The 15,425-nt window shown below is 38.6% G+C and overlaps 1 protein-coding gene across 3 annotated transcripts in view; it reads left to right on the top strand.

Annotated features, from left to right (window-relative positions):
- AOX1 (aldehyde oxidase 1) overlaps positions 1-15,425 on the top strand; it is a 51,961-nt gene that overhangs the window by 27,330 nt on the left and 9,206 nt on the right. Inside the window, exons 24-34 of one of the 3 annotated variants that reach the window (XM_054208305.1) lie at positions 768-854; positions 3,128-3,319; positions 3,634-3,861; positions 4,904-4,999; positions 5,710-5,838; positions 6,367-6,441; positions 8,855-8,907; positions 10,801-10,915; positions 11,556-11,621; positions 12,219-12,407; positions 13,449-13,616. In XM_054208305.1, coding sequence (XP_054064280.1) covers positions 768-854; positions 3,128-3,319; positions 3,634-3,861; positions 4,904-4,999; positions 5,710-5,838; positions 6,367-6,441; positions 8,855-8,907; positions 10,801-10,915; positions 11,556-11,621; positions 12,219-12,407; positions 13,449-13,616 — 1,398 coding nt within the window. Of the gene's footprint in view, positions 1-767; positions 855-3,127; positions 3,320-3,633; positions 3,862-4,903; positions 5,000-5,709; positions 5,839-6,366; positions 6,442-8,854; positions 8,908-10,002; positions 10,746-10,800; positions 10,916-11,237; positions 11,536-11,555; positions 11,622-12,218; positions 12,408-13,448; positions 13,617-15,425 lie in introns of those variants that run through there. The other 2 variants (XM_054208306.1, XM_054208307.1) reach the window with 2 other exon arrangements.

Raw genomic sequence — 15,425 nt, 5'->3', positions numbered from 1 at the left:
TTCTACGTGGGTCGTTTCTTTTCTTATCTCTAAGGTTGCAGCTTCTGCTGTGATTGTAGCTTCCTTATCTCTTCCAGCTTGAACTGGCTCTGAGGCCTTCTTTTACTTAGCTAGGTAAAAGTTCAACATACCTAGGTGAAAGTTCACAGCTTGCAGCTTAAGGCTTCAGTAAATTTAGCTACTAATACTAAGCAAATTACGCTAAACAAGTTCTATATAAGTAGTATACCCAATTGTACAACATACTACATAGGTAAAGTAAGAGAGGTTTTATAAGACGCTTCCCTGAAGTTGAAAATGAGCTGTAGCTCATATTGAGAATTCAGGAACTGTTAAGTGGCAATAGGTGAAAAGAGAGATGTGAGATAAAGATAACATTTCTTCTTTAAGAAAAGCAAATGTCATTCTCCATCTGCCAGACACTATTCTTACAATCAGGGTGGGATTTGACTTTATCTACAGTGCGCATTCCTAGATGACACACTTATCAGCCATCTCAGGCAATACACAGGAAGCCACTGGGCATCCCTGCTTCTTCCTTTCCCAATGAGCTGATGTTGCTTATTATATGCCAGGTGGGAAAGCCAATATCTCAAGACCATGCTTTCTTTCTTCCTTGCCCTTCTATAGTTTCAGTGAATGGTGCCCAGAAATTAATAGTGCAGTGTTACCCTAATTGTGTGGGTTACATTCATTTTCAAAATATACAAGCACTGAAGAAATGAACGAATGCCAAAATCTAAATAAGTTATTGTTGATCCTTCTAGGTTGGCTTCATGAATGATGGTAGGATCAGAGCTGTGGATGCCAAATATTACATTAATGGAGGATGCAGCCCAGATGAATCTGTCCTGGTAAGGATTTTATAATCTGACAAATTTTATAACATGGAGGAATCATTATCTGGAAAATAATGAAGACCAAATTCCCTTGCACATGTATTGTTAATCATATAGCCTTTTGATATAGGGACTACGTGTTGCTGGAAAATCTACGCCTAGTAGTTTAACCTTTCCTTATTCAGTTCAGTGAAGCACTATACTACTTTTTAATATTTTCCTATGCATTCACTTTGTGAATGGTTTCTCAGGCTTATTTTCCTATTATAAACATGTCAACTGACAATGTATTCCTTTTAAAATACATAGTACCTGCATTTCTGCCTGCCTAAACCTTATGTCTACAAGTCTGGGAAGACCTTTCTTAGCTTTCAGAAAATTCACAGTGGTAGCTGTCCTGTTCCTATCTCTATGCATTTCTGTACTGGGTCTGCATTTATTGCACTGTATACCTCAGTTCCTCACTTACAGGTCTGCAAAGTATAAAATGTTGCTTGCCCTAGTATCAGTCACTAACTATTTGTGTTTGCATAGGCTATTCTATCTGTAACTGAAATGTCTGTTGAGGTTACTACCTCTCATCTGCTTGTCATTGCCCCACCTGTGGGTATTTTCTACAGTCTGAAATCTGTCAGTGTAACTGCCCATGCTATTGCTACCTAACCGGTTTCTGAAAAATAACCTGGGTTAGAAAAAAATCCATGATTAAAAGCATGTACGTTAATGCAGATCACATGTCAGAACCACTTTAAGATGAAGTTTTACAATGATACAGCAAAGCTGGTGGACCTAGACTTGAAGGCAGTGAAAACCAACTGAGTAACCTTTCCACCCAACTCAGCTGCAGCTGGAATAGCACATGTCTTAACAGCCTAACTCTAACATCACTCTTAGCTATGTGGTTCTATCAGTATAGCATTAATAATTCAGGGCTTTAAAAAGGAGAAATAGGTTTACTGGAAATAAAATTATAAGCTTTACCAAACTTAGAGTCCAGGGTTTTTTTCTGGTTCAGTGTGATTCATCTGTGTGTTCCCAAGACAGCATTTTAGTATTTATTCTTTCTTTAGAGAGGACCTTATTCTATGCGAGCCTAGCCCCAGAAAGAGTGAAGGTGCTTGATGGTCTTTAAGATAAGAACTGGTCTTCCAGCATGGGAGTTGAATATCAGTAATCTATGCTTAATTTAATTATTGTTCAGTCAACAATTGATAGTATGTTTTAACTCTTTATGATTGCATCAAGATTAGAACAGACATTTTGGGGAAGAAACTTCGGTATAGCTAAGAGTTATATTATAACAATAGATTGTATTCACTCTGATTTATCAATAACCCTCTTAAGACTGATCAGCTTCATACACATACTTTCTCTAAGTCCATAAATGTTGTGGTAATAATTTTAAAAATCCCAAAATATGACTTTTTTTTTTTATTCTACAAATAACATTTCAACTTATATTTCCTAAGTGAAAAGGTAGCACTATATGACATTTTTCATATACACAGTTATTACAGAAAAACTATCTTCAGTTGTTTCTGTACAGAAATGTTTTGAAGTTTATTGTTTAAAGCACAGTGGGAACAGTAGAAATACAGGCTTAAATTTGCCATTCTGAGAAGTCTACTGAACATTGAAGACAGCCAGTGGCCTCTTCATGAGGCATCAAAATGTTTAAAAACTTATTTATTTATTTTGATACTGACTCCTAGAGCCTAATTTGAGGTATCTAGTATATTTTCCTTTTCTTGTATTTTTGTGTTTGCTGTGTGAAATCTCTAAAAGAAAAACATCAAAACAAGAACACATTGTAGACTGCAGTACATGTGTTTTCTGGTGGAACTAAACCTTAACTGTGAATTTCCATGGGATGTGGTAACTCAGAATGCTTTCATCAGTTCCCTTTATAGCTTCTATTGCTTTAAACCTAATCTCACTATTTTTAGTTCTGCGTGACTATTGATATCACGGTAGGAGAAAAAAGAAGTATTTGTTACGCCCTTAACTACTGACCAGCACTCAACTCCTAGTAACATCATCTGTGTTCTGTGAATATCAAAAAATAACTGAAAATTAATATGCTGCATGAGAAATGTATGAATAAATTCTGTATGTGTGCATAAGAGTATTCTGACTACCAGTGACTGACAGAAAACCAATTTTAAAGCTAACTGTCTTAGGTTAAGGTCTTTATATGAGTCTTTATATGAGATGAAGAAGATTTAAATGTGAATCTGAAAGAAGCACTGTTCTGACATTTAAATATACCTCTTTGTCCCCTTCCTCAGGTAGCAGAAGTATCCTTGTTAAAAATGGACAATGCATACAAGATTCCCAACTTGAGATGCCTGGCTTGTGTCTGCAAAACAAACTTGCCATCAAACACAGCATTCCGAGGGTTTGGCTTTCCCCAGTCAGCACTGGTGACAGAAACTTGGATAACAGAAGTTGCAGATAAAACTGGTTTATCACCAGAAAAGGTGACGAAATTAAGGCATCTTCTCTCCTGAAATCAAGTCTGTGCAGTTGAAAAGTTAAAACCCATTACATTAGCTCAACTGTCTGAACAACTCTTTTCTGAGTCAAACATAATTTGTACTAAAATTAATATTTTTTTTTTTATCAATGTCTCATTGTTGAGTGAACAGCATGTTCTTACAAACTGAACCAAACCAAACTGGTAATTGTTCAAAAAACATGTGGTAATCTTCTTGTTGTTTACTAGCTCCCCCCCCAAAATGGTCAGACTGCCTTTAACAGGATTTTGTGATGGCTGTTAATTTTGTTATTTCAGATTAGGGAAATAAATATGTATAAGGAGAACGACCAGACACACTTCAAACAAAAGCTTGATCCACAAAACTTAATACGGTGTTGGAATGAATGTATGGAGAAATCTGCATACTACAGTAGGAAAACAGCTGTCAATGAATTTAACAAACAAAATTACTGGAAGAAAAAAGGGATTGCCATTGTACCAATGAAGTTTCCATTTGGACTAGGCACACGTTATCTTTCTCAGGTTAGTTCCTTTAAAGAGTAAGTGAGCTAAGCTTTTTATCCATAGAAAGTTACAGTTACTTCACCTTAGGATACAAAACAAATGTGTTATCTTTTGGAAAACTGTCATCCTCCTAATGGTCGTTCCCTGAAGGCTAGACTAACTACTAGTTCTTTTCAAGTTGGGATCAAAGTTGTTTGGTTTTTGGCACCCGCCTACTTAAAGACCAGTCCTACCTCTTGTGATGTGGTATTGGTATAGACAGATTGAACGCTTTTATGAAAAGTTTTTGAGGACTGATGGCAAAGTGTTCATTGGATAAGTTTTCCATTCTAAAAATAGCTCTGAGCTTACTCTTTCTGACCCTGGGGATACTATGGGATGCTGTTCTTAAAGGCTTAACCCTTTGATGTCATCAAAGACTAAGTTTAAGGAAGAAAAGAAGGACGGTAGTATTTTTGGTCTTTGTATTTTGTTTAATGTAGGTGTCCGGTGCTTCTGGAATAGATAACATTTTATAAATTGAAAATTAATTGGCTGGCCCATATCATATCAAACAGGCCATCTCTGTTCAAGGCTAAAGTCACAGGGCTTTTGTGTTCTACAGTGCTAATTCCAACTGAGTCCAGGAGGAAAATCTCACTCAGAACCTTACTATTGTGTCTAATGTTGACAGCCTGCCCAACCTACGCTGTTGAAGAACCTGAGTCCAAAAGCTCTCAAACATCAATGAGAGAGAAATGGAACTTGCAGCAATTTGCATGTACAGCCACTAGTGAGGGAGGTTCTCCAGCTTCTTTTGGAACCATTGAGATACTGTTGCCATGTGTAGATTTATTTCGCGATCTAGCAACACAAAAAACACACCTCCAAGAATCTGTATCTTTTCCTTTTGAAGGTCATTATAGAGGAAGAGCAGGGGCTAGCATTTCAAATTTTGCCTTCTATTCAAAAGCATTAAACAGATAAATTGAAATATACTTCAAAACTTTCTGTCTTTTTTGATTCATCAATTCATCATGTTTCTCACCAGTCTAATCTTGATTTTGTTTTTCCTTTTTAGGCTGCTGCTCTGGTTCATATTTATACTGATGGGTCTGTGCTTCTGACACATGGTGGAATTGAAATGGGGCAGGGTATTCATACAAAAATGATGCAGGTAACAAGTGATCCAAACAAATATTATCTTGTGCTTTTTCTGTCATGCAGATAAACAATGTGAAGGTTTTCTTCTTGGCTAGTTAGTGTACCAGTAGGACAGTTTCTTTTTTGGCATAGCCACTGCTTCTTTGCATTGATAGAGTTGGAAATCAAAGATACCTTCATTAAGAGTCATAGAGACAGCAGGAAGGAAAAATAGATTGTTTTTTATTCTTCCAATGGTACATGAAGAGGCTTATTAGAAATCAGATTTTTTGGGGGCTGATCCCATAAAACATATGGTAAAAAAAAAAGACAGTCAGTATTCAGGTTAGTATACATTACAGAAGATATTATTATGATCGTATTTGTTTAATGGATAATTGAGAGACAGATCTGTAAAGATATTTATCAAGTCAATGAAAGCTTGGAATCTGGGCCTACATAATTTGCCCTAAATCATACAGGATATAATCAGCAAAATCAGGAACCAATTACTGGACTCCAGACTCTCAATCCAGAATTTGAGTACAGCTAAAACATTGCCCGTCTTTTCTGTTTCTTCATACTGACAAACTGGGCAGAATGATTTCAACTGGAAGTTGGAAGAGGACTTGCTAAAACTTTACCTCTCCTGGTATTGCTGACTTCTAGCAAGTACCGGGGAACTGTTGCAGTGTTTTGAATGTTTCTAAAACAGAGAAGAATATGTTGTTCTTCCTGAAACAGGTTGCTAGTCGGGAATTGAACATCCCCATGTCATGTATTCACTTCTGTGAAACGAGCACAACAACTGTTCCCAATGCATGTGCCTCAGTAGGATCTGCAGGGACAGATGTCAATGGGATGGCTGTGAAGGTAAAGAGTGGTATTTAGTTTAACAAATCACCCTAGCCCTCGTGGTATTTAATGCCTGCCAAAATTTAAGCATTAGTGATCCCATAGCAATCAAGTTTGAGAATACCAGTAATACCACTGGTGATTGCCAAGAAGAATGACTTGTTGACAGTTTCTCAGTAATGGTGCTTATGAGTTTTCAGAATTTGATCTGAGCTTTCCCCAAAAGGCTTATGTTTGACAAAAATCCTTCTTTCATCTAACAAACTAGCTAGTTCCATACAAATCTCATACCCTGTTCCTGTTCTAAATCTACTGATCCATGCAGATTCCAGCCCTTTTAACTTAACCCTTTATAAGGTTCGTGTCTATGCAGTTAAAGTGTCACCTCCTATCATACTTTTTCAAACCAAGATGACAGTAAAGCATATTCCTTTTTTTATTACTTACTAACAATTAATTACTTACTAGAGTAAGTACTAGTTTGGTACTAGAGTACCAAACGTATTTAGGTTAATTTTGTGTTATATTCTCCTGCCTTCTCACCAGGATGCTTGCCAAACTCTTCGGAAACGCCTGCAGCCTATCATCCACAAGAACCCAAAAGGGACCTGGAATGATTGGGTAAGACACATGAATCCTACTAAATGCGTTTGTGTGCTTGCAGAAACTGTGATACATGTGTTGTAGTCTATCAGTCTACTCAGCCTAATAATCATAAAGTTCAAAATTGTAGAAACAGGTTATTTCACAGAAAGATGGAGTGTAGGTACTTGGCTTAGATATGTGGGAAACAATCCCCAGACCATATCTAGTTGGAAAGGCAGGAAAGTTATCTGTGAAGTCACATTTGGAGGCACAGAAGTTTTTAATATACAAAAAATGTCAGCTTGTGCACTAACATGGGGACATGGACAGGCTTGAGAGGTGGGCCTGTGCAAACCTCATGAAGTTCAACGAGGCCAAGGGCAAGGTCCTGCACCTGGGTCATGGCAATCCCAGGCACAAATACAAGTTGGGCAAAGAATGGCTTGAGGGCAGCCCCGAGGAGAAGGACTTGGGGATGTGGGTTGATGAGAAGCTCAACATGAGCTGGCAATGTGCACTCACAGCCCAGAAAGCCAACTGCATCCTGGGCTGCATCAAAAGAAGTGTGGCCAGCAGGTTGAGGGAGGTAATTCTGCCCCTCTACTCCACTCTTGTGAGACCCCACACGGAGTATTCTATGCACCTTTGGAGTCCCCAACATAAGAAGGACATGGACCTGTTGGAATGGGTCCAGAGGAGGGCCACAAAGATGATCAGAGGGCTGGAACACCTCTCCTGTGAAGACAGGCTGAGAGAGTTGGGGTTGTTCAGCCTGGAGAAGAGAAGGCTCTGGGGAGACCTTAGACCTTATAGCAGCCTTTCAGTACCTAAAGGGGGCCTATAGGAGAGATGGGGAGGGACTCTTTATGAGGGAGTGTAGCAACAGGACAAGGGGTAATGGTTTTAAACTGAAAGAGGGGAAATTTAGATTAGATATTAGGAAGGAATTCTTTACTGTGAGGGTGGTGAGACACTGGAGCAGGTTCCCCAGGGAGGTTGTGGATGCTCCATCCCTGGAAGTGTTCAAGGCCAGGCTGGATGGGGTTTTGGGCAACCTGATCTAGTGGGAGGTGTCCCTGCCCATGGCGGGTTGGAGCTAGATGATCTTTAAGGTCCCTTCCAACCCAAACCATTCTACGATTCTAATATGACCCATCCCAGCTTATCCTCAGACAAGCCATTGACAAAATATTCAGGATATATATGTACAGTGTCAGTTTTCCTACATGGTTATTCTTTATTTTTACCAAATCAATAAAGAGAAGCCTTTTCAACTCCTTCCTTCCATCTCTCTACCTTACGCAGAACTACACAAAAGATAGCAGGAATCCTTGCTCCCATTGCTCTAATATGTAATTAGTTATAATATTAGTTACATTTGCCGTAGAGTAGTATAGAAGTAGTGCTAAAGCTATTTATAGAAATGGCCGCTGTTTGGTGCCCACTTGAAACTGGAATAGGATTTTAAGGGCTAGAAACTGAATTTCTAGAAATTTCTAGAAATTTCTAGAAAACCTGCTTGTTATGTCGTCTTATTCAGTATTGCTTATTTTCTACGGCCTAATGAAAAGGACAGTCCCTGCCTTGAGGCATTTACAGATCTGGTACATTAGGGTGTTTCTTCTAAAGTGATTAAATGCTATAACAAGTGCGCAAATGTAAAGACTTTCTTGGCAGTAGTAATTCCTAGCGATAGCAAATAATGTTGGAATACATGTGGTAGCCTGGTAACTGACAGCTATGTATGCAAAGATAATCTCCTGTAATAGGTGCCAAATTAATTTGGATAATGCAGACACACCCAAAATATTATCAGAAATGGCTGACCTAAGAAAGAATGTTAATATAACAGAGAACTAATTTTACATCTTAAAAGTCAGCAAATTAAATTAATTAAAAATTAACGTAAATAAACTTTTTGACTTGTAAACTCAGTAAATCTAACATGAGAATCACTGAAAAGGGATTTGGGACCTCATACTGTCATTTTTACCACTGGCAGAAGACTACTGCGAAGAGCATTTCTCTTGTCAACTGTCATTTTTGTGCAAATAGGTCATGCAGATCTTTTATCTCAGTGCCTTATCAACCAGATCTGTTCAATTGACCAAGAGGCATTTCTATTGAACTTGAGCAGAAAAATTGAAGAGGTCCCTTTATGACTGTGGCATTACCAGTAATAAAGACTTTTGAAGAACACCACTGTTGACTGGTCTATTCCTTATTGTATTACCAAAAGAATTCAGAGTGCTCATCCAAAGGGGGGTTAATTCTACAATATTAGACACCATGCGCAGCTAAACACGGTTAACTCAACTGGTCTTCCTTTCTTTACAGTTTGATACAGTTTGCTTTTTAAGTAAATGTATGAAAATAACTAAATATATGTAGGCTGTGTTCCTTCCTGACTCCTTCCTTGGTTTTCCACAAACACTGCTGTATTTTTCAGATCAAAGAAGCTTTTGAACAGAGTGTGAGTCTTTCAGCTACTGGCTACTTTAGGTAATTTATTTTTGTTCCTGATTTATGACTGATTTCTGAAGATAACCAATGCCATGAATAGAAGATCCTGTCTAATGGCTCAGTTTATATTTAATGTAATTCTTTGGTATGGGGGGTTGGAGTATAAAGTTCAAGTGCTAATTTATGCCTAGCCCTATATGGACTCTGTAGAAAGTATCAGCAGAATATTTCACCCCGTCTTTGCTCCATGATTTGGCCATTAGCAAACCAGAAAGCATCAAGAAAGTGACTGCTGCTGTAGGTGTGCAAAGTGGAATATAGTTTATTTACTGGAAAGTGTTTTGCTATAAGCTATAAATACTGTTTTACTACAGATTCTTTACACTTTCACCCGCAAGCAAGATCACACTGAGTTGTATGACAGGAAGAACTAGTGGCAGCATTAGAATGTTTATCCAGCACACACATGTAATTAGCAACCAGTTGCAATTGTGGAAAATTAGACACATTTAATTCTGAACCTGAACCTTAAGGTTATTTCTCTTTAGAGGAAGAAGAATTTAAAACATCTAGTAATTTTTTTTTTTTTTTAAACTAACTGAGGAATCAGATGCCATGATTCATCACTGATTGAAAACTAGGGGGGACAGTGCTCATATGAGAAATGGAGTTGCTCAGTGACAGTAGTTTTGGAGTCATTGTTTTGGCCTCTCTGCTTCTGGAGCCTCAGAAAATTCCCACCATCTATACTCTTAGATATGCATTTATTCATAACAGCATGCACAGTAGGTCACAGTAATCTTAAACACAATTCCTATTGCTCTCTCTCAGTGCAGTCTCGTGGTCCTTTTTCTCTGAATTCTTTTGCAGTATTTATAAAGAACCAGGAAGGAAAAATTCCTGTGCTATAACTCAGGTGGGATTCAAAGCAAAGCTTTTGTCTTAGCCTGCTGTGCCTTATATCTTCTCTCCCTCCACCTGTATTTACCTTCTTATCAATAGCAGATTTTCAGATGTTCAGGTAGTCTGGAGTAAGTTGAAGAGGCACTTTGCAAACCCATACTTACTTAAAGCAGTGAGAAAAGCCCAAACAAAATGTCCCTTCCTATTTCAAGGATGTTTTCTGTTATGCAGCCCTTTAGGCATATTGATATCTCCAAAGCAATGAGCAACAGTCAGAGTTCTTATTCAGTCATATTCTCCACATCCAAGAATCTCAAAGCCAGCTGAGGCAGATAGGATGCAAGAAGCTGAATATGTGGATTTTGTGTATCCCTTTTCCAATGCATGGTTCAATGCTCTGAATTATACTATAACTGGTTTATGGAGTATAATTTTAAATATCCTCAACAAAGACATTTCAGTCATATATGGTCAGAAGATATGCCTTGGTCACATAGCTCACATGGTTGGGAGATACCCCATTTCGCTGTCCTCCTGTGTCTGTTGAATTTACCTCATCTGTCCTGACTACTATAATCTCCTCAGTTAGTCCCACTCCCTTCTAAGTAATTGCACCATTATTTCAATATTCATATTTCAATCGTCTCACTCATTCTGTAGGAAGTTTTTGTAATTTTAACTCTTTCATTTATCTCTTGTAAATTATTCTTTCATAGGCCCTGACCAGTTTTCCTCCCTTTTTCTGAATTCCCTTATGTGCTATTACTTCAGCAACCATTACCTTTAATTTTTATGCAGTACTTGATTACTGTGTCTTTATTATTATATTTCTGGGGTTATGCTGGTTATAGACTCTCCTGAACTAAAATAGCTTGCTTGTCTGCTAAATTTTATATTAATACCAGATCCATCAAACCTAAACTAGTAGCGCTCTGTAGGATTTCAGGGAACTTAACTGCTGTGGTTCTGCTTTATTATGATGCAAACATTCGTCAATTTTCTTCTTGTGGACTTTGTTTCTTCCATCAGAGGTTACAATGAAAACATGGATTGGGAGAAAGGGGAGGGACAGCCATTCACATATTTTCTTTATGGAGCTGCTTGTTCAGAGGTTGAAATTAACTGTCTAACAGGAGATCATAAGGTAATAACTGAATATCGTGGAAGTTTTGCAAACAATGTCAATGGCATTCGTTTGTATCACTGGGTGCTCCAACAACCATTCAAGTTTTGCATCAATAAGTCACCTATCTTCACATGATACTAAGTATACCAACTGCGTAAATGCTAATTACAGGTGGAGCAGAATGAAAGCTGTGCAGCATTAACCAGCTTTTGGCACATCTGTATTAATGTCATACGGGTTCGCCTGTTAGGTTATGGCAGACATCTGACATTTTTTTTGCTCATTCTCACCCTGTTTGCCAGCAAACAAATTACGTCAGAGCTAAATATTCTATTTCCAGGTTTTTGGCCATCTGGACAGCTAAATGTCATAGATTGCTGATCACATGCCCTCCTTCTGTACTTATTTATGTGGGGATTTCCTTGTGCAATGGGAAAAATTTGGCAGGGCTGTCTCTGGATAAACTTCCATCAAAGGTGAGACAAGCCCATTTTGCTTGTAATGGAGTATTGGAAATTACTTTGAAATTGTGTCCATGGAGGGGCCTTTATCTTAGCATATATTATTCCACTGAATACCAACTCTAACCCATATTATGTTCTAATGCCTCAATTCCATGTATCTCTCTCAGTAATGTGTGTTTAAATTTTATTGACAGAACCTCAGAACAGACATTGTTATGGATATTGGATGCAGCATAAATCCAGCTGTGGATATAGGACAGGTATGTGCCAAGAATTTCCTGCTGTCCTATTTCTGTTACACTGATAGCCTTACCTGAAGTGAAAATTACCTCATTAATTCAGAAAATGTTAATTTCTTACTAGATAATGTTATAAAGTCATAGATCATATTAGAAGGTCCTTTACTTGCAGTCTTGACCCATTTGAGTCAGTGTCAGAGCTTTGCAGATGTCAATGAAGCTTGAGTTTTACCCATGGTGTCAACCTGTAGTACTTCCAGTATTTATATATGCCCACTATCTGCTGGACTTACATCCTGTTTGTGATCTACAGTCTCCACATTCTCCTGTTGTTTGACCTGCTTTCCCCACTTGATAGCAGGGAAACACCTTTATTCATTGCAGACTTGTCCACAGATCTCATCACTTCATCATGAAAACATTTCTTTGTGCCTGGTGTGAGAGAGGAGTGTGAAAGCTTTCCCATCACAGTAGCCCCAAAATTTTGAAGGATCCCATTAGGCAAACAGGAAAGAAAATGGTCTTCTAACAGCTAGTGATACAAATCAGTTCTTGCCAAAGTTTTACCTGTTTTACCAAACATAAGAATGTAAATGCTATTTCTTTTCTTATTTAAAGATTGAAGGTGCCTTTGTTCAAGGCATTGGACTGTACACAATGGAGGAATTAAAGTACTCTCCAGAAGGAGTCCTCTATACTCGGGGTCCAGATCAGTATAAGATCCCTGCTGTTTGTGATATTCCAGAACAATTTAGTGTTTCCTTGCTGTCATCTTCCCAAAATCCTTATGCCATCTATGCATCCAAGGTAAGCAAACCATTACAGGGCGTAATTCTTAGATCTAAGGACAAACAGAGAAATTACTCTGATGTAAAACATATATAAGTTTTCAGTTCCTCTTCTTTAGCATTTCGAACAAGTGTGCGTAAAATTGTTTTTTTTACAACATCAGGGAAGCTAATATGAAAAGACATAATGCAGGATATTGCTGCATATCTTTCATGGTTGGCAAGTAGTAATTTTAGGGTTTTGTTAACAGATCATACGCACAAGCTGCAAGCTGAATTTAAAAATAGGTCCTTTAAAATTATTTAAATATGTCTCAGTAATACATAATTAGAAAAGTATATGAAAAAAATCTCATCTAGGGAGCTGGTCTATACAGCTGATACCAATATCCCTCTTCAAACAGAGCTTTTATCCTTTCCTGTGAACTTATCTCCTATAATTAACCTTACAATTCACTGTAAGAAGGTGTGATTCTGTCTTCATGCAGCACGTTTGGGGAAGACAATTGATTCTTAGATTTTTGCAAGGAGATAAGTAAGATTCAATTGCAATATCACAGTCCAGTCCAGATAGCACTGAGAAGACTAGGGAATAAGGGTGGATTAGACCTGTCTTTGAGATAAGGAACAAAAGTGAATCTTATGTCAGAACCAGTGTGAGGATGTCAAACCCACTGAGGTCAGTGGTGTTTGTCCACAGGGAATTATCAGGAGTTCAGACTTTGTTTCTTAGTTGAGTCTGTACCTGGCTTTGGATTTTTTTAAATTTTATCTTCTAGTTATTTTAAATTTCAGTTTAGCAATGAACCAAAAAGATTCTAAAATCAATAGCCTATATTTGAAATCAACCTTTTTAGCTCTCTGAAAGCAGCTATCATCAGAAGACTTGGTGTAATCTAAGCTTGCTTCCACTGAATCTAAAATAAACTTCCTTACTGAAGGATGAAACACTTCTTGATTCACTGACTTTGAGGCTTTTTAGTTGATATTGATATGGCATGTACTCCTCTCATTTGCTCAAAACCTGTACCTGTTTGACTTCTTATTTTTCCTTTTTTAGGGGTTAGGTGAGGCAGGGCTTTTCTTGGGATGCTCTGTGTTCTTCGCCTTGAGAGATGCAGTAACTAGTGTGAGGAATGAAAGAGGACTGAAAAACGCCTTTGCACTGAATAGCCCTCTGACTGCTGAACAAATACGGGCAAGCTGCGCAGATGACTTTACTGAGAAGGTAACAGAAAGGTGGAGGAAAGGTGTGTTTAAGTATCTCTTGGTAGAAGTGCATACTGCTTTTGGCACCCTTGAGTGGTGGGGTGCCTAATGATGTGTCCAGTTGGTCATGCTTTATGTACAGCAGTATCACATAGCTCCTTGTAACTGAAATGTCTAGTAACAGGCCTCACTCACACAAGGTATTCCTGTTGCCTGGCGTAGGTGTGGCGACCTGGTTCAGTAACGGCACGGCGACTAATCACAGGCCGCTCGGTCCATCAGCTGGCAGACACCAATGTGGTGGACGGCAAATGGCGTTTATTAGCACGTGACACAGCCTTATATAGCTCGAGTTTACAACGTCACTTCCGTCTGCTTACATCATCAACTAACCACCATTGGGGGAGGGGCTCTATCTTTCCGTACAGCGCGATATCTTCCGGCCGCCAGACCCTAACTACCTACATTTCCCCCCTCCCTATGGATAACCAAACTAGCTAAAATAGAAAAATAGAAAACTTGAATAAAAAACATAAGGCACAGTGAACAGGTGGAACTTAGGGGGTAACTGGTAATAACGGGGTGTAACTTGGGGTAACTAGGGATAATTGGGAGTAACACAAAGTAAACACATTCTTAAAGCAGTTGTCGGCGTTCTACCAACAGAATGTTAACCTTCTCTAGCCGGCTTTTGACAAACGACACGAGCCTATTTAGTATACAGGGTCCAAAGATCAGTGCCATTATGATCATTGTGATCGGCCCTATCAAGGTAGATATCAGGGTGGTTAACCATGGTGAATGGTTAAACCATGATTCAAACCAGTTTTGTTGTGCCTCTCGTTCCTTTTTCCATTTTTCTAATCCTTCTCACAATTTGGCCATAGTGTCTTTCACTATTCCGGTGCGGTCCGCATACACACAACACTCTTCTTTTAGTGCAGCGCACACTCCCCCTTGTTGTAAAAACATCAGGTCTAATCCTCTTCAATTTTGTAACACTACTTCAGATAATGATCTAATTGATTGTTCTAATGCAGTTATTGATTGTTCAATTCTAGCCAAGTCTTCGTCTACTGCCACCCTCAAGGCATTAAATTCTTTACTCTGTTGCACCAAGGATGCTACTCCTGTACCTAGTCCCGCACCTCTTAAGAGCATTAGAGTAGCTACCGTTATTGCTGTAAAGGGTTCCCGTTTTAACAGATGATGTTCTGGGGTCATGTGTGAGTCGTAGACAAAGTCGTCGGAATGGTAAAAGATCTTAGGGACTATAGATACCTGGACACAATACTCTGAGGATTCATTAAACTTTTCCAGCGACAGACAAGGTGTAACTCCAATAGTAGAACAAACCCACTTGGCATTTTGGGCCGGTATTAACTACTTTGCTGGGGTCTTAAGTTGTATCTTATTAATACATAGTTGTTCTTTGTGCTTTGGGACTTTGCCTACACACACACCACTTCCCACCACCTGTGTCAATGTAATGCCTTGCTTTTCTGTGTCCCATATGCACTGGGCCGGATTTGTACCATTTACCTGTATAGGTATGTCCCTTACCCCTCAGGTATGTCCCTTACAGCCTCATAAAAAGGTGGCTTTATTCCGTAACACAACCAGCAATGTTCCGTAAGGTTAGGGTTAGTTTTGTTCAATACTTGGTAGCTAGCTTGCATCATTTTCCAGAGGGGATTTCCATGAGGGATTTTGGTGATGCGTGTCGCTACAGGTGTGGTAGTATATTTTTCTGTTGATGTTTCCTGGTTGTTGGTCTCTTTAGTCATGTAATCTTGACTGGGGGTGGTCAGAACTACTTCATTAACAA

Source organism: Rissa tridactyla, chromosome 7 (assembly GCF_028500815.1).
Source record: "Rissa tridactyla isolate bRisTri1 chromosome 7, bRisTri1.patW.cur.20221130, whole genome shotgun sequence".
Lineage (NCBI taxonomy): Eukaryota > Metazoa > Chordata > Aves > Charadriiformes > Laridae > Rissa > Rissa tridactyla.
Note: the sequence above shows the minus strand (reverse complement) of the source record. Positions and strands in the feature narration are given on the sequence as shown.